The sequence below is a fragment of the Onychostoma macrolepis genome, chromosome 14 (genome assembly GCF_012432095.1).
Source record: "Onychostoma macrolepis isolate SWU-2019 chromosome 14, ASM1243209v1, whole genome shotgun sequence".
In the NCBI taxonomy this organism is placed as follows: Eukaryota; Metazoa; Chordata; class Actinopteri; order Cypriniformes; family Cyprinidae; genus Onychostoma; species Onychostoma macrolepis.
The window spans coordinates 23,249,810-23,275,828 of record NC_081168.1 but is presented as its reverse complement, the minus strand read 5'-3'; the positions used below and the strand labels follow the sequence as shown (position 1 = coordinate 23,275,828).

The 26,019-nt window shown below is 35.2% G+C and overlaps 1 protein-coding gene across 1 annotated transcript in view; it reads right to left on the bottom strand.

Annotated features, from left to right (window-relative positions):
* LOC131553069 (dedicator of cytokinesis protein 2) overlaps nucleotides 1-26,019 on the bottom strand; it is a 114,177-nt gene that overhangs the window by 53,234 nt on the left and 34,924 nt on the right. The window contains 3 exon segments of the mRNA XM_058797435.1: nucleotides 6,554-6,696; nucleotides 23,169-23,275; nucleotides 24,100-24,170. Coding sequence (XP_058653418.1) covers nucleotides 6,554-6,696; nucleotides 23,169-23,275; nucleotides 24,100-24,170 — 321 coding nt within the window.

The window sequence follows — 26,019 nt, the reverse complement described above, 5'->3', positions numbered from 1 at the left end:
CAATTAAAACACAAACACACAGAATGACTCTTGAGTTTCTCACCTCAGCGTTCCCTGTTTATAAGCTACAAATCTTAGATGAATAGCAGACATGAATTCTATCATCATAACTAGATATTTTTCATACAAATGAAAGTGAACCATGGCTGCTAGGCAAGATTTTTTAGGTTTTCAATTTGAGGTGATTTCTTAAATAAACATAAAAGAAGATTTTGATTAAGTCACACTGTTATGATATTTTTATGTTGTCTTTTGTCATTTGTGGAGCTTTACAGCTCTTGGTCACTATTCACTTTAATTTGCATAGAAAAGAGCAGTGTGATATGATGAGTTAATGCTTGTAGAATTCTTTAAATTCTTTAAACTATGCAAATGAAGAGTGAAATGTGTGATTTTGTTTTAGTTGCAGGTCTGGTCTCTCTGGCTCCATCACATTAATTTATTGTTTAAATGTATTGATTAGACTGAAGAGATCTGGAACAGGCCAAATATGTGTGATGTTAACTAAAGGCCTTTAATTTAATTTTTTTTTAAATCAATTCTGAGAAAACCCATCTGGACCCAAAAGGCCAATTTCTAAAAATGTGGAGTTCTTTAAAGTCAACTTAAATCTTAATTAATACATGTTCCTGGCCTTATCCCATACAATTCAGGATTTTACTCCAAAGCAAGAAAAATTTATCTCTTTGTAATTTGCTAAATGCACTGGCGCACCTAATGACGTCACAGCAAGTAAATAAATAATGCAAATTGTTTTTAGTAAGTGATATTAAGATGAAATAAAATATAAACATCAGATGAAAAACAGTACTAAAATTACTCAACTTAAATCTGAAAATAAAGTATTTACAAATGAATTAAAAAATATCACAAACACATAACAAAATAACTAACTTGAATATATTTAGTTTTAAAAAAAATAGTTTAAAATAAAAAAATACTGCATTGGCAACTAACACTAAAAGTGAAATAAAAAATAAATATATAATAAATATAAAAAAATTGATTTACAAAACATGTAAAGCATATTTATAATATATATATATATATATATATATATATAAAATAAATCACATAAGCGCATAAGAAAACAACTAAAACTTAAATTAAAATGTAAATTAAAAATCTAAAACTAAAAGCTAATTCAGATATTAATGAATACTATAATAGTACATAAATAATACTAAAAGCACACTGGCTGACTGATGGTATTAGTCTCTCTCCTACTTCCTCCTCATGAGCGAGCAGGTTAAGTTTCTGAACAACCGACATCAATGATGTGCAAGCATGGATGATGAAAAGCCTTCATCACAACATATTCTGTATGTGTGTGAGAATCAGCCTACAGGAAAATGACCCGTGTGTGTGTGTGTGTGTTTACCACCCCCTCACTAATTTCATGACGCAGAGGCGGATAAAGTGAGGGATTGAGAGAGAGAGAAACATCTGTTCATCTCTACATGAAGTATTTCATTTCATATTGTGTTTCTCAACGTCAACAGCTCTTCACTTCAGCTGCTGCCACAAACACTCTCTCTCTATGGGTTTCTGTCTCTTCTCCTTTATCGTCATATATCTCATTCTTTCTCAGTGGTCAGTGGGTAACAGCTTAATCAGGTACGCCTATAATCCCTGTGGAGTGTGTGTGTGTGTGTGTGTTGTTTGTGTGCGTGTGTGTGTGTGTGTGTGTGTGTGTGTGTGTGTGTGTGTGGATGCAGATATCTGTGGCACCTGTGGCCTGTCAGACGGTACAGTTTCCATTAGTCTTTCTCTCTATCCACAAAACTGCTCCCTCATCGGTCTCACATCACACTCATGAATCTTACGACACCTGTCGAGAGCATGACCAGCTCGTACTCCATTCTACCCCAGTATTAGGGGCAAATGTTGCCGTGATTTAATGCAAAAACTCTAAAATAGGCTTCATTTTATTTAAGCAAGCAGCAATAATTAAAGAATAAAGCAATAAATAAATCCTATTTTAAAGTTTCATTTTATCTTTTACCCCAGCTAATTAAAATAATGTGTAAAAGCATTTAAATTCTTAAGAATTAGTCATCATGGTAGTATTTGATGTGTTGCCTTTAACTTATGCTGATTTAAATAAAAAGTCATTACAGTAATGAGAATCTAATGAAAATCAACACAGAAATGAATTAAAACTGCAAACAAACTCAAAAGTAGAATGTTACATTAAAGTAATAAAAGTGCTGCTTGAAAGTTTGTGAACCCTTTAGAATTTTCTATATTTCTGCATAAATATGACCCAAAACATCATTAGAAGTCCTGAAAGCAGTCAAAGAGAACCTAATCGAACAAATGAGACAAAATATTTTCTTTTTCATTTATTCATTGAGAAAAATGGTCCATTGTCACAGACCTGTACGTTGCAAAAGTTTAAAAACATTAACTTGATTCTTCTTAAACCATTCTTTTGGTATGCTTGGGGTCATTATCTTGCTCCATGACCTGCTTTCTCGAGACTAAGTTCTCGGACAGATGACGTTTTCCTTTACAATTTGCTGGTATAATTCAGAATTCATTGTTCCATCTATGATAGCAAGTCGTCCTGGCCCAGATTCAGCAAAATAGGGCCAAACCCATGATACTACCACCACTGTGTTTCTTATGCTGGAATGAGGTGTGTTCTTTTCTCCAAACATAACGCTTCTCATTTAAAACAAAAAGTTTTATTTTGGTCTCATCCATTCACAAAACATTTCTCCAAAAGCCCTCTGGCAACCTCGTGGACAATTACACGTCTTGCTTTTAGAGTGATTTTTGTTGGTGGACTGCCCCTGGGGAGGGTAACCGTGGTCTTGAATTTCCTCCATTTGTACACAATCTGTCTGACTGTGGATTTGGGGAGTCTAAACTCTTTAGAGATGGTTTTGTAACATATTCCAGCCTGATGAGCAACAACAACTCTTTTTCTGAGGTCCTCGGAGATCTCCTTTGTTCACGCCATGATTCACCTCCACAAACATGATCAGAATTTGATAGATCGCTGTTCTTTAAATAAGACTGAAAACACCTCTGAACAGATGGACTCTAATTTCACCTTCAAATTAACAGCTAATCCAAGAGATTCACGTACTTTTGCCACTCACATATATATAATATTTAATCATTTCCCTGAATAAATAAATGACAATGTATATATTTTCATCTCATTTGTTTAATTGGGTTTTCTTTGTCAACTTTCAGGACTGCGAAAATCTTTCGCTTCATATTTTTGCAGAAATATAGAAAATTCTAAAGGGTTCACAAACTTTCAAGCAGCACTGTATATATATATATATATATATATATATATTGTGACGGATCGGTGGCCCTCCCCCTCATCATCATCACCACCCCGTCCCTTATTCGCCGCCCTTCACCAGGCTCCCGACTGGAGTGGGTGGATGAGAGGAGGCGTGGGATCAACGCGGCTGGCGGCGTGTGATGAGGCACAGCTGGACTGAATGAAGCCTCATCACCGCCGCTGTTAAATGCCCAGCGCGCCTCTCCTCGAGAGACCGGTCTCTTCCCCCGTGCATGCACGCTGGTGTCCTCGTGGGTCCAGGAAGGGTGCGTAGAGGGACATCGCGCCACCGGAGATGTGAGCTGCAGAACCCGCGGTCCGGGAGAACGCCGCACCCGTATTACGGCCGTCGGGCCAGGATGCCGGGCCGATCAAGTCCCGCCAAAGGCCGAGGAAGAAGAGGAAGAGCCGCCGCTCAGAAGAAGCCGCCGCCCCTCGTAAACCGGACCAGAGCGGGAGCGCGTGCGGCCACCGGACTCCGCCCCTTCCCTGGACCCTTCCCCTTTTGAACACTGCCCTCCTTCACGAGCCCCGCAGCACAACGAGGACACCAGATCCCCCCGTTTTGTTGGACACTTCTTCCCCTGGACACTTTATTTTAGTAATTTTGTTTAATAAAAGCCTCTCCGAGGACTGACGCCACACCCACTGTGTCTGTCGTTGGCTCCTCCGTCACAATATATATATATATATATATATTATTGTTGGGATTGTTTACATTTCACATAATCATTATATACTACCTACCATTAAAAAGTTTGTGGTTTAAAGAAAATAATACTTTTATTCAGCAAGGATGCAATAAATTGATCAAAAGTGGCAAAGACATTTATAATGTCCTTTAAATGTTAATAACATTTCACAATATTACTAATTGTACTGTTTTTAATCAAATAAATGTAGCCTTGGTGAGCAGAAGAGATGACCCCAAACTTCTAACGTCTTGTGATTATGTAGATTTAGTTTATTATATATTAGCAGGATTTTTATGGTTGCACTTATCTTCAAATAGGTGTGTTTATCCGCATTTTACACGTACTCTAAACACGGCTCAAAAGTCAAAACGACACACTCAGGAATACCTAGACAGCTTATTTCCCATCCCATAATGTTTGCGCTACAAATACTCGTTCTTACAGATGTTCTCTCATCTGTATTTTTAGAAGAATCGTTTGAGGTGAATAATGTTTTGAAGGCTCTCCGAGAGTTTAATTCAAACCGCAGCATGAAACATGCCCTGAGAGAGAGAACGAGAGCGAGCGTCTTCCTCACACGTCTCTCTCCATCACTGTTTGTTTGAACTGTGAAACGCTCTCTGAATCCTGTTAAAGGAGCAGACGAGAGGTCACGACCCCGTCACATCTTCATTCTGCTCTCTCCCCTGCACTCCATCATTCTCATCAGTCGCTCATCATCATATAATCAGACGGGTCTGACCCGCTGACCTCGCCTCTATGCTAAAACACAAACAGCTCTTGAAGGACATGCACGGCTTCTATACAAGTTAAAGATGAAGTGTGATGTTAAAACTCCAAGCTTATAATATTCAGAGTCAACTATATTTAAGACATTCTGAGACGGGCTGACACTGAACATCGCTCTGATTAATTAGCATTTGTTGCATGACTGATTGATTACCACTGAAAATGAAGGACAACATACAGAGACAAATCAAACCAATGATGAATAACTAAGAGTCCATCTATGAAAGCAGTCCCACTGTCAAAATTATGTGATTAAAATCAATTTTCATGATTAAAAACTATTTTTACCTAAAATGACTTTTTTCATAATTAATAAATAAATAAATACTATTAGTGTTCTTAAAATGTCAGAGCATTTAAAATGATACAATACATGTATATTATTTTTATATATATATATATATATAAAATATATATTATATATATATATATATATATATATATATATGATATACTATATAATATACACTACCTTACTACCTCTATATACATATTTTATAAATAGTAATATTTAAAAATACAATTGTATAATAAAATTTAAATATGACAAACTAAGAATACACTTAAAGAAAATTATATATTATATAATTAAATATTATATATTATACATTACATACACACACAGTACCATTAATATTAAACATTTTTCAATATTATATTTAAAATGGTATATAATTGTTTTTAAAAATTTAAATATTAAAACATTAAGAATATTCTTAATTAATAATTATTAACGTGTATTTATATAATTTTTACAATTATATAAAATGTATATTAATATATTAAAATATATTATATTTTTATATAGTATATATAATATATTAAAAGAAACGCACACACACATATTTAAAAGTATTTATCATTTTAAATGGATATAAAAATGGATATATCAAAACATATTACGAATGTTCTTAAAAAATCAAATAAAAATTATATAAATTATATGAAATATTTATAACCCCATAGGCTTCTACTGGAAGCATATCAGTATACATATTTCTTTTAAAAGTATGAACTTATTTTCTGTAGTAATGAACATTATGCCACAGATGCTATGAATAGATCTTCACTTGTTTTGAACTCAGAGGTTTTCTTTAAGAGGAAGCAGCACTAGTGCTGATTTAAACACACACAAACAAGACTGTTTTTGTGTGAGAGCACCACACAACAATTTGGGTTAAACAGGCAGTGCTGATAAACACACAGCAGCGTCCTGACCTCCTTCACTATCTCCCTCTGTTTCCGTTTTACTGCTTTCTTTGGAAGTGGACGTTCAGGAAGTTCAGTGTCTAAGCGCCTCAGTGTTTGGAAAGTGACATTAGAGCACCAGACTTCAAAGAACCGAGTGTAATCCGCTGCCATTTTAGTAATTAAAAACCTGCTCAGATTTTACATCTAGGTGAGTGTGTGTGTGTGTGTGCGCGCTTGATTAGATGCATTTTTCAAATCATATTCATAATCCTCAAAAAAGTGGAAGAACTAAATCCTCAATCTCAAAAACTTCTAAATTCCCAATTAAAAAGTAAAAAACAAAAAAAAGAATATTTGATGTCAAAAAATTAAACTCATGATGCATGATAACACAGTATTGCTTTATATTTTATAGCAATTTTAGTGCATCTAATTTTTAATAGGACTGATCTATTTTTAGATCAATGGTTTTTGACTGTTGAATGAAATGGAATGAAATTTCTCCAAAAATCCACTGACTGTGCTGTGATTGGCTGGTGTATTAGTGTGCTGCTCTCTGACTGGCTCTTACCACATCATTTCGGCTCAGCACCTCCAGGATGTTGTTCAGAAGTTCGACGCTGTTGCGCTTCTCGTCCTGATGCCCCTCCCCCACCACGGCCAATGCCCCGCTCAGCTCGCGGAGCATCATGGGTAACAGGATGTCACGGCAGTCTGGAGATGAAAAGTAAATAATATCAAAATAAATAAGTAAATAAACAAAACTCATGAATAAGACTCGGGATGGACATCAGGACATTGTGGAGAAAGCAGCTTTTTGGCACATGCAAAGACTTTATCCATTCAAAAAAAACTATGAAAAGCAATTAACATATCAAATGTGTAAACGTATAGAAAGAAATTATGATAAATTAAAATAACTTATTTTAGGTGCAAATATAAGAGCAGGTGAGTGTTTTGAGTGTCATGAGGTCTGTTTGACGCAGTGAGTTCAGTGTAACTGACTCTGACTCAAGCATCTTTTCTCCTGCCTCTTAAAATCAGCACATTAAAAGCTCATTTAAACTCTGGCTCGTTACCAGCCGATTATCATTGATGAAAAATCTGATTTTGCTGAGAAAGTCAAAGTCAGAGAGAAAGATGAACTAACACAAATGTACCTTTCAAAAGACAATGACAATGAATTTTTCAAATTTTAATACCATGATATGTGTGTGTTTGTGTATGTGTGTACACTGGTTCTTTGATGTAATATTTTTTTACTTTTTTTTTTTTAATCTTTTTAATTTTTTAATACTGTGGTTCTTTGGGATATAATAATAATAATAATAAATATATGATAATAAAATATATACATGTACCTTTCATTCATATTTTTGAGGGACACATGAGTAGTAGGTAGATGTTTGTTTTATAACAAGTTCTGTGTAAAATACTTTTTAAACCAATCCCATTTTGTCCGTTATGGGGTTGAGAAAAAATGGTATCTAAATCTGAAAAAAAAAACTGAAAATAATAAAAGTTCTTTAATGCCTGATTTTTTTTTTTTTTGCAGGTTTAATGTTTGCCTAATGAAGCGGGGTATTCAGAAAATGAATTTTATGTAATTGAAAAAAAATTATATTCCAAGCTAAAATGTTACCGAATCCCAGGAATGACCCATATATATATATATATATATATATATATATAATAGATAGATAGATAGATAGATAGATAGATAGATAGATAGATAGATAGATAGATAGATAGATAGATAGATAGATAGATAGATAGATAGATAAACAAAAACTTTATTTGTGTAACAGATTCACTGTATGCAGGTCAAAGAGCCAAAGTCTATCCAGAATGCAGCACTTCATGTTCAAATGTATCAGCGTTTGCCATTGACCTGATCTTCCCACACAAGCATTCCTCTCAACGCCATCTCTCTCTCTCAGAGCTCAAATGAGTCTCAGCAGGTGAGTTTCTCTCTCACAAGAGCGCAATGCATCAAGAAAAGGCAGATATCATAAATGCAATGAGTTGCGGGTGCCGTACATCACAGGGTTCACAGAGAAACATTTAGAGCGGCTAATCACAGTGAACGGCCAGTTTACCGCACGCTTACAGTATTGTTGCACCTTCAGTCTGGTAAATAAACGACAATCATAAACGTTGGCACTAATGCTAATTACCGAGGCGAATGGTAATTGGATTTGTCACACTTAATGTCCCTGTGAGATAAAGAGCGATGAGAGCGAGACTCCTCGGAGGAGAGATAAATGCGGCCCTCAGGGAGAAAGAGTGAATATTGAGTGATCTGAGCCCATGAAGGCTTTGCTAGTGTTGCTTTTTATAGAGTGTCCCGTTTCATCATCAATATCCCGGCCAAGAGCAACAGGAAAATATGCCGTCGAGCATTTTCTCAAGGCCAAACTCACCCATTCACCTCCTGGACCAAAGCGGCGCTCGGTGAGTGTGTGTTTATCATTGTCATAATCCAAATTAAGCATTAAAACATGACAAACACACACAGCATTATGTGTACATGCTCATACCATAACAACACCATAGTGACCTACACATCCAGTGTTCACGCTCGCAGCGTTTTTCGGCTGAGCAGAAATGCTTTTACCTAAGAGGAAAAAACACTTACTCGACAGACTCTATATTACTGTGGACTGATCCTGGCCGAGAGCCACGCTAGCGTTGGCCAAAAGTGCTTCATCTATCACTTAGATGACTTTTACAAATAATGCATTTTGACTGGAACTGAATAATGGAAAACGTGGCACATCACTTACTCTTCTTAGAATAGTCTATTGTTTGTCTTAAACACATCACTTTAACATCGAATCTGTTTCCTGCAAGGAAGATCCTTGTTTATAAGATATTAAGATATTTTGAGTGATATATCTTAGGTGATCAATTGTGACACGTCACAGTTTTCATGGTACTGTACTACCATGTGCCGCGTGGTGGATGAAATACACAAACCAAGCACTTGAGTAAAAGTACAGATACCAAAATAAAACATTACTCCAGTAAAAGTATTGAAAAGGTCCTTTTCAATTTTACTCAAGTAAAAGTACAAAAGTATTTGAATTTTAATCTAATGTATTAACTGTAAAAAGTACTGATCGATTAATGTTTATTTTACGATTTTTATTTTAATGTGTATGCAAACATACTAGTTTGAAACTCACTGCTTCAGCATGAGCAGTAATTTGCATTATTTGAATATTTTAATATTTTAATGTTCAGTTTTTTACCTAAAACCTACCCCATTGAGATGGTGATTCAATGATGTGGATATATCTGCATTCAAACATTTCTGCATTCAAAATGGATATATCTGCATTCAAGCTTACAACAGCCCACCCTTTTAAAGCAGATCTAGTTCACAAACAACTGACAGTCCTTATCTATGATTTTCATTTACAATAATAAATACTTAAATTCACCATTAGTTACTTGTTGAGCTCCAAGGATCTCCCATTTCTGGTGCCTTTTGAGTCAGAATTGTGAATCCACTGAGAAGTTAACTGGAGACTCGCTCTGACAGAATCATTTGAATCAGTGAGTTGTTAACTGGAGACTCACTCTGACGGAATCATTTGAATCAGTGAGTTGTTAACTGGAGACTCACTCTGACGGAATCATTTTAATCAGCGAGTTGTTTTCTGATCGAATCATTTGAATCAGTGAGTTGTTAACTGGAGACTCGCTCTGACCGAATCATTTTAATCAGTGAGTTGTTAACTGGAGACTCGCTCTGACCGAATCATTTGAATCAGTGAGTTGTTAACTGGAGACTCGCTCTCACCGAATCATTTTAATCAGTGAGTTGTTAACTGGAGACTCGCTCTCACCGAATCATTTTAATCAGTGAGTTGTTAACTGGAGACTCGCTCTGACCGAATCATTTGAATCAGTGAGTTGTTAACTGGAGACTCGCTCTGACTGAATCATTTGAATCAGTGAGTTGTTACCTGGAGACTCGCTCTTACCGAATCATTTGAATCAGTGAGTTGTTAACTGGAGACTCGCTTTGACGGAATCATTTGAATCAGTGAGATGTTAACTGGAGACTCGTTCTTACCGAATCATTTGAATCAGTGAGTTGTTAACTGGAGACTCGCTTGGAATGGATCATTTGAATCAGTGAGTTGTTATGTGGAGACTCGCTCTGAATGGACCATTTGAATCAGTGAGTTGTTACCTGGAGACTCGCTCTGAATGGATCATTTGAATCAGTGAGTTGTTAACTGGAGACTCGCTCTGACCGAATCATTTGAATCAGTGAGTTGTTAACTGGAGACTCACACTGAATGAATCATTTGAATCAGTGAGTTGTTACCTGGAGACTCACACTGAATGAATCATTTGAATCAGTGAGTTGTTACCTGGAGACTCACACTGAATGAATCATTTGAATCAGTGAGTTGTTAACTGGAGACTCGCTCTGACCGAATCATTTGAATCAGTGAGTTGTTAACTGGAGACTCACACTGAATGAATCATTTGAATCAGTGAGTTGTTACCTGGAGACTCACACTGAATGAATCATTTGAATCAGTGAGTTGTTACCTGGAGACTCACACTGAATGAATCATTTGAATCAGTGAGTTGTTAACTGGAGACTCGCTCTGACCGAATCATTTGAATCAGTGAGTTGTTAACTGGAAACTCACACTGAATGAATCATTTGAATCAGTGAGTTGTTACCTGGAGACTTGCTCTGACAGAATCATTTAAATAAGTGAGTTGTTACCTGGAGACTCGCTCTGACGGAATCATTTGAATCAGTGAATTGTTAACTGGAGACTCGCTCTGACCGAATCATTTGAATAAGTGAGTTGTTACCTGGAGACTCGCTCTGACGGAATCATTTGAATCAGTGAGTTGTTACTTGGAGACTCGCTCTGACCAAATCATTTGAATCAGTGAGTTGTTACAGTAACTGGAGACTCACTCTGAACGGGTCAATTGAATCAGTGAGTCTTAGTTGAATAGATAATTGACAGGTGAGTATGTGGTCCTTAGCTATTATCAGGACAGATCAGCATTCACTCTCAAAATGCATTGTTGTCACATGTGTTTCTGAATGAGGTTTTAGCGATCAGATGTGACCACTTGATCAGATCCCTGATCACTTAGACTGATCATCTTTCTACCTTTTTTCCTCAACCAGGACTGAAGCGAAGACTAAATCACAGAGCTGTTTGAGTATTCAAAAAATGAATGTAATCTCACTGATGTGTCAGTCTTTCTCTCAGGAGGAAAAGATCTTGACAACTGCTCCAATAAGAATCATAACTCAGCCCTTTTCTCTCCACCAAAAAAACCCTTGTTCATTTTCATCTGTCATTCTATCCTGAGAGTTCACAATAAACTATTTCACATGGTAATAAGACGCCATTTCAATTACCCAGCTGGCTTAAACCAGATGGACCCACCGCACCATGCCACAGACAAAAGTGTGTGAAAACCGAAAGCTCCTTCATCGACACTGAAGATTGAAATCAGAATAAGCTTTAACTCGGGCTCTTCATGCAGCACTCGAAGGCCTAATTCAATCCTATTTCTATTACTGAGATTTTAGATGTCCGTGCACAATAATACCTACCGTGTTTCGCTACGCTGTTAATATATATATTTCTCCTTGATGAAATGTGTTGAGCATCAAATTCACCTGTAATTCTCTCCTATGGGGCGGAACGAGAGCGCAGCTGAAAATTGGTTCCTCAGCTGTTAACATACTGATGACAGCTGCATCGGACAATCACAAACTTTAAAGTGCATCATTTCCATGCGTCCTATTTAAGTGTGACTTTCAGAGCAAAAACAACAACAGCTGCTCTAAACGTCTGACTGCACTGAAAAACAGCCACCGTTCCTATAGATGTCAGACTTTTAAGGCAAGACACTGGTCAGTTTTGGGTTATTTTGCTTTCGTAATATCATCTTTCAGACTAGAGGAAAGAAAACATCCAATATACACATAAAGTGTTTGTTTTATTGCACTTTGTTTATTTGTGCTTGTAGATTTCCATCATAATACACATATTTAAGAGCCCATTTTTTTCAAAATGAGCCCACAATCTCCACTTCAGCAGCACTTGCACCAAACTTTACAGATGTATTCCTGTCTATATTCTGAAGGTTTGTTTATATATTATTTGCATGATTTTATTCCTAAAAAAACATGTTGAAAATATTTGTTTTTTTTTTTCTGCCTGTTGCCAGTAGTTTTAGTAAAAACCCTAACTTTAATGCCAACAAAATGAAACAAGAAATTTGAACTTAGTTTTACCCAATGTTTAGATTTCGGTCCTGAAAATGTATGCAAAATTAATGCATATTTAAGTAGATAATGCCTTGTTTACATTGTTAAACAGCTCAGATAAATAAATAAATAAACAAACAAACAAACAAACATGGAAAAAGGCAAGATGGAAGGACAGACAGATAGACAGACAGACAGACAGACAGACAGACAGATAGATAGATAGATAGATAGATAGATAGATGCAAAAGGGTAAGTAAATAAATAAGCAAGGAAAATGCACACTGTGTCTTTAAACTATAACAATTACAAATAAAGTATAATTTAAATATATAAATAAATACAATAAAAAAAAGAACATCCACCATCCCTACAGAGATCAGATTTTAATAATAATTTAATAAAGTAAACCTGGATATTTCACAAGCCTTTATCTATTATTGTGGTGATTTGTAACTGAAATTGTCTATGCATCAATCTTTGCATTTCCACTCAGAAAACAAATACTTCCACTAAAATCCCGGTTTCAAAGCTTTTGAGACTAGAATATTCTCTTAACCACCATAGCAACCACACAAAACACCCTAGCAACCGCATAGCAATGCCCTGGAAACCATCTTAGCATCATAGTGATGGATAGCACAAACAAGCTCCAGTGACTCACAAAATGTAAAACTCTTGGCAAACGCTGTTATAATCAAGGCCAGTGGAATTACTTCTGAAAGCCCCTTAAAGTCTTGAATATCAATATCAATTCCAAGAAATATTCTCATTTAAATTCCCAGTTAAAAACCGTGGCAAACTCTGCCCACAGATCCTGAAACGAGCGCAACACTTCCATCAACAGATGGTGACACGGAAAAACGGGGAAAAGCTGAAAGAATAATAAAAAATTAACAAATAAGAGTGAAATGCATTTTCCCTGCTGTAATGCCTTTTAACCCAGCAGGATAAACAGTCGGAAAAGCCCTTGGCAACCGTAACCATAACAACAGCCACATTAAGGCCTGAGTAAAAAAAAAAAAACTTTAATTCACTTTCACTGCATTTGAATTAGTCAGATGAGGTGTGAGTGTTTGTGTCTGTGTGTCTGTGTGTGTGTGTGTGTGTGTGTGTGTGTGAGTTTGACACACTTCATCATTTTAATGCATCACCACTGAGAGAGTGAATAACGGCAAATTTGTGTATTACTGCGTGTGCGTGTGCGTGTGTGTGTGTGTGTTTTATTTCTATATTACTCTGGTTATGTAATGCACATTTCATCGAACCATTTCTCATTAGAATCATCAAGCCTAGAAATTAAATCATCATTAGGGCCACACAAACTCGCTGTCCTGCTTTAAAACACATACAAGTGCCAGGATATCTGTGAAGGCCTAAAAAGCATGAAAATAATTCATAAAGCCTGAACAAATGCACCCACACAACAGTGTAGCTTTTGTTAACTAAACCTATTAAAAACAGTTTTTTGGTAACTGAAATAAATCTAAAATAAAACGTAAATATTTGCTTCAAAAATGTTTTAACTAAACTAATACTGAAATAAAAATAATGCTAAAATTAAAAAAAAAAAAAAAACAGACACACAAAACAAAAACATAAGAATGACAAAAACCACATAAAATTACTAAAATTTAAAATAAAATTAAAATTAAACCAAATAAATATAGACACGCAGTGTTGTTATTGTTAACTAAAGCTATTAAAAAAAATTTCAGTAATTAAAATGAAGCTGAAATAAAACAAAATGTAAATATTTGATTGAAAAATATTTAAACTTAAAAATATTCTAATGAAAATAATTCTAAAATGGAAATAAGTTGAAGTACTAAAGTTACTAAAACTAAAGCTTAAAAAATTAATTAATTATTTAATTAATTAAATCTACATAGAAATATGTAAAATTTTACAAGAAATGAAAGTGACAAAAACCACACAACAAAATTACTAAAACTTAAACTAAAATTAAAATGAAACTGAAAATATAATAGTTATTTAAAATATACAAAAACAAAATTACTAAACTAAAATTATAATGAAACAAAATATAACAAATAAATGCTAATTCAAAATAATAATAGCATATAAGGAATACTAGAATAACACTGACACACATAGAAAACAAATCAAACCATTACAGAAGAAAACATGCAAGACTGTAGTGAGCTTCATAGTGGTTCATCGCCCAGATGGGTTTCAATTCACAAAGCCAAAAGAAAGTAAAAAGCACAAAAACTAGGACTGATCGGTGGATAAATAGACATTATTATATCACACGACTCTCTGTGCATATTACATTAGATTATATTTCATAAAAATGCTAACTTTTTGCACTGAAGAGTGAAATAAAAAGTCTGACATTCAGATACATTTCTGAGTCACAGGACAGAGGAGTTTATGAAACTCTTTTATTAAAATTAATCTCCATCTCTGACTCTTATGCATGGCGATTCTCTTTACAGAGCATCCGTACTCATCAAACACGCGTGGGATCCAGGAGCACTGGTCTGGGATCAGATGCGGTCTGTGTGTTTGTTCTGATCTCTGAGAATCAAACTGCTCGAACATCAGCCGACAGTTCTTCAAAAGCAGCTGTGATTTAAAGATCTCTTTTGAGTTAAAAGAATGCAGCAGATCGGAGGCAGATGAGAGTTTCTGGGTAATTTGCTCGTTATTTCTTTCTTTAAACGATTCAATAATTCCCGTCTGTCAGGTTTGCGAGTGTGACAGCAGAATAATTTGAGCTAACTGCTCTCATATTATTATTCATGAATCTAATTTCACATCAAGTGGAAATTAAATGTGCCAAATGCAGATTCACATTTGAGTGTGTGTGTGTGTGTTTTCCATTCCAAAGACTAAAGTTGCACATCATAATGATTATAGTTTATGTACTTAAAGGGATAGTTCACCCAAAATTGATTTACTCATCCTCAGTCCATCCAAGATGTAGGCGTCCTCTTTTTTCTTTAGTATAACAGTAAATTAGATTTTTAGCTGAAACCGTGGTTCTTGGTGATTTATAAAATGTCACTTTGAGAGTGAAAATAAGCATATCATGCAAAAATAGTGTTGCCTGATATGCTTATTTTGACTCTCAAAGTGCTGGTAGCCATTGACTTACATTTTATGAATCACCAACGACCATAGTTTCAGCTTAAAATCGTCTTTAGTGCTCTACTGATAAAAAATAAAAAAAAGTCACCTACATCTTGGATGGCCTGAGGGTGAGTAAATTAACACCAAATATTGGTTTGTAAGTACAAGTATGAGCCTTTCAATCTACTGTATCTGGCAACCTGCTGTATAAGATGAGTTTTACACTTGGATTATGTTTGATTGATCAAAAAAAAAAACTTACTTTCATGCTTCGTGGAGTTCATTTCAGTCCAGAATTAAGTGTCAAAGTTGACAGTAAATTTGATCATTCTCGCTCTGTAATGAAACTGAACACTGCAATGAGAGTTTCAAAGGTTTTTAATATCAAAGATGTTTTAACCTTCATCCAAAATCCATCTTTTTCACCTTTCATTCTGTTTCTGACCTATAACGCATCCAGGGTCCAAAATAAACACTCACCAAAAGCTGAATACCAGTTAAAACGACCTTGGAAGAGTGAATTAAAGGAGTTCCTGGTCCGTTGGCTTTTATTAAGAAATAATTCATGGCTAAAATTGAACTCAATTGATTTCATTTTTTTTTTTTTCTAAAAGTTTTTTTTCCCTTAATGTGCCAGCAAATGTGAACTATTAAACCAGCATCTCTTACTAAACCAGCTAAATTATGAAGAATAAAATCATAACGGATCTGCAGGTTTCTGTAACAATCAGACAGTTAAAAATATACATTTACATATGTAATTATACATGACATAATTACTTTACTCTTAGTTAAATGAAACTAAAACCGAAATAGAAAATTAAAGCTATAAAAATATTTTAAAATATATAAAAATGAATTAAAATGACAAAAACACAACAAAATTACTAAAACGTAAACAAAAATGTACATTTTCTGTACATTCATTCATTTAGCACAGGGGTTTTCAAACAATTAAGTCCGCGATTTAAAACATGCGTTGCGTGTTTCGACACACGGGCGTGCATGAGTTGTAATAACAGTGAGGGTCTCAGAGCAACGTCATTATTAAAAGGCTCGATCGGTCCGCATTATTACTGAGAAGAAACTCACTCACTTCACTGCGCTGTATTCTGCATGTGATTTCATACACCGGAAAATTACAATGTTGCGAAAACGGTTTCAGGTATGTTTATTCATTTCTATCGTCTGTTTGAACTTCACTGCAAAAAAAAAGAAAAGTTGAGCCAACTTAAAATTTTAAGGCAACCAGCTTCAGCAGATTTTTGAGTTTTCTCAACTTGTCGTTTTAAGTTTATACAACACAAATTTGAGAATCTCCCACAAAAATTAGTTGAGCAAACTCAAAAATCTGCTGAAGCTGGTTGCCTTAAAAAATGTATTTTTTTATAGTGTTGGCGCTGTTTTCGTTCTTCATATGCATTTGGCTACCCACCAATAAGGAAACGGTCTGTAAAAAGAATTTCACGTGTACAAGGTGAGCAGGGCACAAACGGCAGGGTTAATTGTAACACTACAAGATTTAAACATTTCCCACGTAACAAAATTGACAAAATTTCTTATTATTTTATTTTTATACAGAGAAAAAATGTGCCAAAGTTCAAAAATCTTTTGAAGATATTGCTGAACATTTATTTAACCATTGCAAAAGTAAATTTCTGACTGAAGTATCTCGGGTTTTAGTGTTTATTTAAAAGGAGACACATCTGTTTAATATGTTTACCAATTTCACAATTATTTTAATCTCCAAACAGTTTTAGATAGTACTGCTTCGCTTCTTATGCTTTGCTAAAAAGTGTTGGGTTGTGCTCCACTATCCCTAAGGATCATGAACGCGATGAGTTTAGCAATACTTGCAGCGCGGATTACAGTTCACTGGAGTGAGCGTGTTTCGAGTTTCATATTTTAATATCTGTAAACAAAGAAATTAAAACTTAAATATTAGCAGTGAAATTTTACAGTTGTACTATAAAATAAAATGGTTATTTTTCTTAAATATTTCATTTCTGTCATATTAAACTTTTAATTAAGATTAAGCTTAACGTAATCTCAATTGTTTTTTATCTCAAATATTTTGGTGGGTCGTGAAATAGATTATACTTGTCTAGGTGGGTCGTGGAATGGAAAAGTTTGGGAACTCCTGATTTAGCAGATGCTTTTATCCAAAGCGACTTACAAATGGAAAGTAATACAACAAGCATCTTAAAAATTAAAATAAAATTGAAACTCTAACACAAACAGAAATAATAGAAAGTACTTTGGACCCTGGCTGAATCTGAACAAAATAAAACGATAAAAATACACAACCATTCAAGAGTTTGAGGTTGGTAAGATTTTTGAATCTTTTTGAAAGGAATATGTTATGCCCACCAAGGCTACATTTATTTGATAAAAAATACAGTAAAAACAGTATTATTGTGAAAAAAAAATTATTGCAATGTAAAATATTGTTTTCTATTTGAAAATATGTTTAAATGTAATTTATTCCTGTGATGCAAAGCTGAATTTTCAGCATCATTACTTCAGTCTTCAGTAGGGATGTAACGATTCGCTCAACTCACGATTCGATTCGATTTGCGATTTTGATTTCACGATTCATGATTTTTTTTAAGAAAATGAGATTTAAGACAAATTATAAATTAAATATGTTCTTTTATTATTGCTTGGACAAAATGCTGCACGTTTCTTTGTGAAATTGAAATATAACACTATAATAATATACTAATATAGCACTTGCATATTATTGCTCTTTTGTTGGTTTTGATTGCTTCTATTGTCCTCATTTTTAAGTCACTTTGGATAAAAGCGTCTGCTAAATAACAAAATGTAAATATAATGTAAATGTAAATAACAACTAAACTGAAATTTTAAAACAAGCCCCAAATCAAATAAATAAGTAACATAAATAAAATAAATCTCTTCATAAAAACTAAATAAGGCTTTGTCTGTGCTCTTTCCATTTAAAATTAGAGGCAACCACTGCATTTTAATCATGATCCAAACAAAGATGCTGCATACATGCAGCAGGAGCAGTTTTTAACTTAAATTAGACTGTATAATTTCGAAATTTGAAGCAAAAACAGAATGGTATGACTTCAGTTTTGTGAAATTATACATAGAAACAGCAGACGAGCTGAATGAGACGCAGATTCACTCTCTGCCAGCAGGTGGTGTTTTAAGCGTTTCCTTGGTTTCCGCTGTAAACAAAGCAGCGCTGCACTTATGAACTTTAATATGCATTATACAGAGGCAAAATGCGAAGAAAAATACCATCTAAACTTTTCTAAAGACAGTAAGTTCCCCTCAGACATGCATTCATATAAACTGCCCTAATTGAATCGCGATTTGTTTCGCATCTCAACCGATTTGAATCGTCACATATTTGAATCGATTTTCAACCGGCTCGCGGTTAATCGTTACATCCCTAGTCTTCAGTGTCACATGACCCTTCAGAAATTATTCTAATATGCTGATTTGTGCTCAAGAAACATTTCTTAATTATTATCAATGTTGAAAACAGTTGTGCTGCTTCATATTTTTGTGGAAAACGTGATAGATTTATTTGTATTTTTTCAGGATCCTTTGAAAAATAGAAAGTTCAATTGCATATTACATTATAAATATATTTACTGTAATGTTTGATCAATTTAATGCATCTTTGTGAATGAAAGTATTCATTTATTCACAAAGACGCAATAAAAAAATCATCCTGACCCAAATCTTTTGCATGCTTAAAAAACATTACATCACTAGACACTTTTAGCACACTGCTCTAAAGGCACTAATGTTAATAATGCACTATTAGAATGGACACTACAAATGGAGATTCAGCCACCAGCATCTGCCACTTGTCGCTGTTCCCATCATGCCTTGTTTCTCCTCCAGGTGAGTGCCGGACACACTAGATGAGGCTAATACGGTGGAGGTAATTGTACAGCGTATAAATGTCCCATTCCTCTCGCGCTCATTTCAGACTGACATTTCGCAAAATGGGGCCTCGTTTTCCAGCGGCCGGCCAGATAAATTTCAATTAAAATGCCTGTCAGGACGGCTTACGGGGAACACGGTAATTCAAAAATAAATAAAATGACACATGAATATATGAATAAGTAAACAGCTGGCCGCATCATGCAGGACAAAAGAGGAATCCTCTCATTGTGATGTCAAGCAGGCCTGGACCAATCACTAGAGGCGAAAGAGCATCGCTCATGAATATTTATGGCGAACGCACCGGACGTGTATGGAGCGGACAGCTTGTGATTGTGCTCAATAAAATACACAAATTTCATTCTGAAACCTGATGTCTCATGCAAACTAAGAGGATGTCGAATGCAACTGGAATAGAGAAATGATCATTTGCGGTGAAATCTGTAGAGCGGATCTGATTTTGTGGCAAGCCAAGCAGAGACAGGCACAAAAAAACTGATCAATACCCTGCAGTTTTTGCTCTGAATTTCATTTCACACCAGAGTTGCTAGTATATAAAGTCTCTCTAAAACTCAGGCCTGTCAAGTTAATTCCAGAAAACAATAAGACAAAATGTCACAGCCAAAAACATCTGTCTGTCTATTACAACAATGTGTAATAACATCAACATTTAATAAAATAGCACAGATGAAACTCATCAGGTCAGATAGGCTAATACACACTTCATCATATGTGTGTCCATCATTAGTCATCGACTGTCAACTGAACAAGCCACGCTAATATCAATAACTAGAGAGCTGCTAATATGATGTTGATATATATATACAGTCATAAAATAGCCTGTCACAATTCAATTATAGTGAACAAGATGTGCATAAATGTGCTGATACATACATTTTTATATCATTATATATTTACATATCACAAGTTTACTTTCATTTTAATCAATGTAAGATGTTTTATTTTTAAGTTTTTCTTCTAGTTTTAGTTAGCTATAATAACCCTGTTCATGCACTGACAAGAGTGTTGGTAGATTTTACAACGAATACAAGCGAAGGTTAAAACTTTAGGTTAAATGAGGCTGGATGATGAATCTATCTATCATTACCCATCATCAAACACACACACACTCAACACAATCCATCACCACTCTCATGAGCAAAACCATCAGACTCTTTAGTAAAACACACACATACAAACACATTCATCACCCGTCTGCATCTTATCCAAGTTAAAGAGTGTACACACACACACACACACACATGCACCAATACACACACACACCATTCATCACTTTATAGCATCTAGTTAACAGGCCGTTTGGCAGGAGCAGGCCAAAGGCTATCATATAAACCCAGAGAGAGAAAGAGCGGAGGAAAAGATACAGTGTAAAATAACATATCAAAGATGCTGTGAAAAGAAAAGAAAAGAAAAGAAAAGAAATACTTTCAGAGTAAATGCCTAATTTATTCATGCTGCAATGCATGCTGGGAACTCACAAACCCTTAAGGTTTCAGCAATATTATTTGAACATCTTTGTTCGGATAACTGTGTTTGACTAATCTGGGACAATATTTGGAGGCATTACGATAGTCTAACATGGGTTTTAATGCATTTTAAAGTAGAGATGCACTGATATGAAAGAACGATATCTGCCGATGCTCTCAACCAGGGGTCACCAAACTTGTTCCTGGAGGGCCGGTGTCCTGCAGAGTTTAGCTCCAAACCTAATCAAGCACACCTGAACCAGCTAATCAAGGTCTTGCTTAGCATACTTGAAACTTCAAGGCAGGTGTGTTGAGGCAAGTTGGAGCTAAACTCTGCAGGACACCGGTTAAAATGAACAACAACACTATTATATTAAATGCTATTTATTTTCAGATATAATAAATCACACTCAAATAAAAATGTCAGCCCTGAAAGTACACGTACATTATGGAGACGTCTACATTTACATCTGCAAGACATATATTTTTAGAGTGTTTGCTCATCTACAATAAGTCTATAGGACGTTTCCAATCAGATGTACTGTATACACATTTAGAAAATGTCTTTAAGATGTTTATGATTTAGAATGTATGTAAAACTGACATCTTAAATACATCTATCATAGGGCTGTGCAATTAATTGAAATACAGTTTCGATTTCGACCTCCAACGATTATGAAAATACAATAATCGACATAAAACGATTATTGCGCCCCATTACGCCCCTTTTCTAGCGGTGCGCTTTCGTTCCTCCATAAAAGCCCAATTTCACATGCAAATCAAAAAAATCATGTAATGGGACTTTTGCAAAATGGGACGTGCTTGATTTATTTAAGTTGATTAGATGTATTCATGTTTTTAAAAGTGACAAAAAGAACTTGCGCTGTTCCTCGGGAGGATTACCGTGTATGCGCTCAGAGACAGAACACAACACACACATAAAAGTAATCTTTTAGCTCAAGGTGCGCACGCCTTGACGGTCAAATATACGCAAAAAAATGCATGTGGTTAAATTAGTGGTTATTCATGAACCCTCATCGGTTATGTAATAAAGGAACGTAAATAGTTGAGAATGAAAATATGTGTGTAACAGTAAATTGGATCCGTGCGGCTCTTAAAGTGACAGCAGGCTCCTGCTGCTGACTGTGTGCTTCATATTGATCAAACAACAAAAGACAAAGACAAAATCACTCGCTGCTCTTGACTAAAGGACTTTTTGTGGCTTTAATAAGTTAAATGAAGTATAATTCTTACAGTGAAGACTGTTGTTTTATTTTAAATTAGATTATTCATATTCTGTATATCAATTGGTATCTTTAAATAAATCATTCAATTAATGTTTTGGTCATATGGCCCACTCATAATTGTGTTAAATAATCGTGATTACAGTATAGAACAAAATAATTGTGATTATGATTTTTGTCATAATCGAGCAGCCCTTGTATGTCAGATGTTTTTACACAGCAGATGCTTTCCAGATTAAACAATCTTTAACAAACATCTTGCAGGCGTACTTGTGCTATCTGGGTGTCTAAAACAATTACTTTTCAGAAAAACTTCCTGACAGATTTATTCCAACATACATATATAATTAACAGTAAATATGCTCTTTCTAGTGTTTCCTATATCTAACTAACGAACTGTGAACACTGGGTAACTTTCATGAAATGCAATGTTAAGTGACATATTGTTCATAAGCTGTTTTATTTGATGGCTTTCTTTCAATTGAAATGCTGATTGAGTGATTACATAAACATTTCTGTAGGTTGTAATGCATCTTTCAATGTTCTTTCTGATGTTCTTTCATGTTTATTTCACGTATTAAAGTGGAAGAGACTCACGCTCTGCTGCATAAAACTGAAGCTGCTACAAAGATCTGTCACACCACATTTAAGAGTGTCAAAATGGCATTTATTGTTCGGATTTTGTGATAAAATATACAGGATTTGAAAGCTGAGGCTTTGTTTCTTATCAGAAGTAACAAAGCACAAAGCTTTTTGTGATAATTGGATTGGAGGCACATTACGAATAACGTTTTGTGAAGGGAAAACTGAGGACCTGGCAACCCTGGCTTAAACTACGGGTGATGCATAGGGTCAAATAGAACCTACATAAACAGTGCAGCATTAATGCATTATTATTGGTTTAAACTGGACAGCCCTAAATTCAAAACAAGAAAGATTTTTTGTCATGCAAGTTGCTGTCTGACATGCTTTTCCACCGCCTTTTGATTGACAGGAAATAATCGGCCCATCAGCTGTTTTTAAACAATTGGCCGATGGCCAAAAGTGCAGGTAATTGCTTTTATCGGCCGATACCGATTATTGGTATCCCTAGTTTTCACAACTCTTACTATAAACAGAGGCGGGGGGGGACTCTAGATTTTTAATGACATCTCATACCTTGTCTGTGGAAGAGTTTGCTGCCCACAATCTCAGTCATGGACGCCACTTTATGTTTCTGTAGTTTATCCGGAGGAATACAGATGTAGAAATCATACAACAGCTTACTGCAAACAGACAGACAGAAAAGCACATGGCATAAAAAAAAGTAAATGAGATGGATTGACAAAAAATTTAAAAGAGCTTTAATTCATGCACTTAATGTCTCATTTTGTGATATTTTGTAAGTCATCTAATCAGTTTTTGCACAACAGTAAGTGTCAGTTTATACTGTATTTCTGTAGTAGATATTTATCCATAATCTTGAATAAAAGATAAAAATAGCAGAAATGAATCCATAAATAAATGCTGAGGCTGCTGTGGGCAGAGAAAGTGACCTGTGTTTTATTGATCGAGTCTGAATGCTGCCGGGGTCTGTGAGAAACTACTGTATCATATCGACCCTCTCGGAGCCGCAACAATCGTCTGTGTTTTGTGTGCAGTGATGAATTAGACGCCACTTGAAGCTAAACAAACACACACTCCCAGCTCTAACTAGATAAAAACACTGAAATTAAACTATCCATATGAGAGAAACTCGCTCCACTGTTTCTCAAACTCATTAAAAACTCAAGTCGAGACATCAGACATCTGCCTCAGTTAAGCGCATGAGCAGCTAAACTAGTTAAAGTCACATTACGGTTATAATAGCATTAGCGTTCGAGTAGATCAGGTAAATGTAAGAGGACAAGTACATTAAAGACCATCAGCTTCAGAGTGAAGTAGAGTCTGTATGTTTGTGGTGATTGATTTCTGATGTCACAAACCGATGTCGGTCATTAAAGGGTCTTCAAGCACTTGTAGAAACTGTTGCTGTAAGTACCTCAGTACATCAGTTCAGCCCAGACCGATCAGCTGTGTTTTAGAGATTTTAGGCTGTTATGAGACTCACCTGAGGAGTTTAGCATCGAACACAGTTTCCACATCTTGCAGGACTGTGGGCAAGTACTTCAGAGCGGCCACCTATACACATACATTTATATCAAATTTTATATGCTTTAAAAATATAGTCATATAAATATTAAATATTTTTAAAAATCATATATGAAAAAAAAAAAATGATATATATATATTGCCGTGAAAAGTTTTTGCCCCCTTCCTGTTTTTTTTTTTTTTTTTGCGTGCTTTTTTGTATATTTGTCACACTTTTAGATCAAACTAATTTTAATATTACACAAAGATAATGCAAGTAAATACAAAATGCAGTTTTTAAATGATGATTTCATTTATTACGAGAAAAAAGGTGTCCAAACCTACCTGGCCCTACGTGAAAAATGAATTGCCCCCTCCTGTTAAATCATGAAAGAACTGTGATTAACCACATTATTTTAGAAAGCTGAGTTCAATTTCACTAGCCAAATCCAGGAATGATTACTGCCAGACCTGTTGAATCAAGAAATCACTTAAGTAGAACCTGTCTGACAAAGTGAAGCATGCTTAAAGAGCAACACATCATGCTGCGATCTACAGAAATTCAAGAACAGATGAGAAACAAAATAGTTGACTTGTATCAGTCTGGAAAGGGTTATAAAGCCATTTCTAAGCCATTTCCCAGGAGTGGCTGGCCTACCAAAATTACTCCAAGAGCGCAATAACGTCTCCTCCAGGAGGTCATAAAAGAACCAGAACAACATCTAAAGAACTGCACGCCTCACTTGCCTCAATTAAGGTCAGTGTTCATGATTCAACAATAAGAAAGAGACTGGGCAAAAACAGCATCCATGGGAGAGTTCCAAGGCAGAAGCCACTGCTGACCAAAAAGAACAAAAAGGCTCGTCTCACATTTGCCAAAAAATATCTTGATTATCCCCAAGACTTTTGGGCAGATATTCTGTGGACTGATGTGACAAAAGTTGAACTTTTTGGAAGGTGTGTGTCCCATTACATCTGGCGTAAAACCAACACAGCATTTCATAAAAAGAACATCATACCAACAGTCAAACATGGTGGTGGTAGTGTGATGGTCTGGGGCTGCTTTGCAGATTCAGGACCTGGATGACTTGCCATAATTGATGGAACCATGAATTCTGCACTCTATCAGAAAATCCTGAAGGAGAATGTCCGGCCGTCAGTTTATGACCTCAAGCTCAAGCGCACTTGGGTTATGCAGCAGGACAATGATCCCAAACACACCAGCAAGTCCACCTCTGGATGGCTCAAGAAAAACAAAATGAAGGTTTTGGAGTGACCAAATCAAAGTCTGGACTTAAATCTGATTGAGATGCTGTGGCATGACCTTAAACAGTCATTTCATGCTCGAAAACACCCCAATGTGGCTGAATTAAAACAGTTCTGCAAAGAAGAGTGGGCCAAAATTCCTCCACAGCGATGTGAAAGACTCATTGCCAGTTATCGCAAACGCTTGATTGCAGTTGTTGCTACAAAGGGTGGCACAACCAGTTATTAGATTTAGGGGGCAATAACATCTTCACGTAGTGCTAGGCAGATTTGGACAGCTTTTTTCCCTTAATAAAATAAAATCATTATTTCAAAACTGCATTTTGTATTTACTCGGGTTATCTTTGTATATTATTAAAATTTGTTTGATGATCTGAATCATCCAAGTGTGACAAATATGCATAAAATGAAAAAAAAAAACAGGAAGGGGGCGAAAAACTTTTTCACACCACTATGTGTGTGTATATATATATATATATATATATATATACACACATACATACATATATACATACACACACTCACACACACACACACACACACACATATACATATATATATATATATATATATTAGTGCTTTCAATCGATTAAAAAAATTAACTAATTAATCACGCATTTTTTCCTAAATTAAT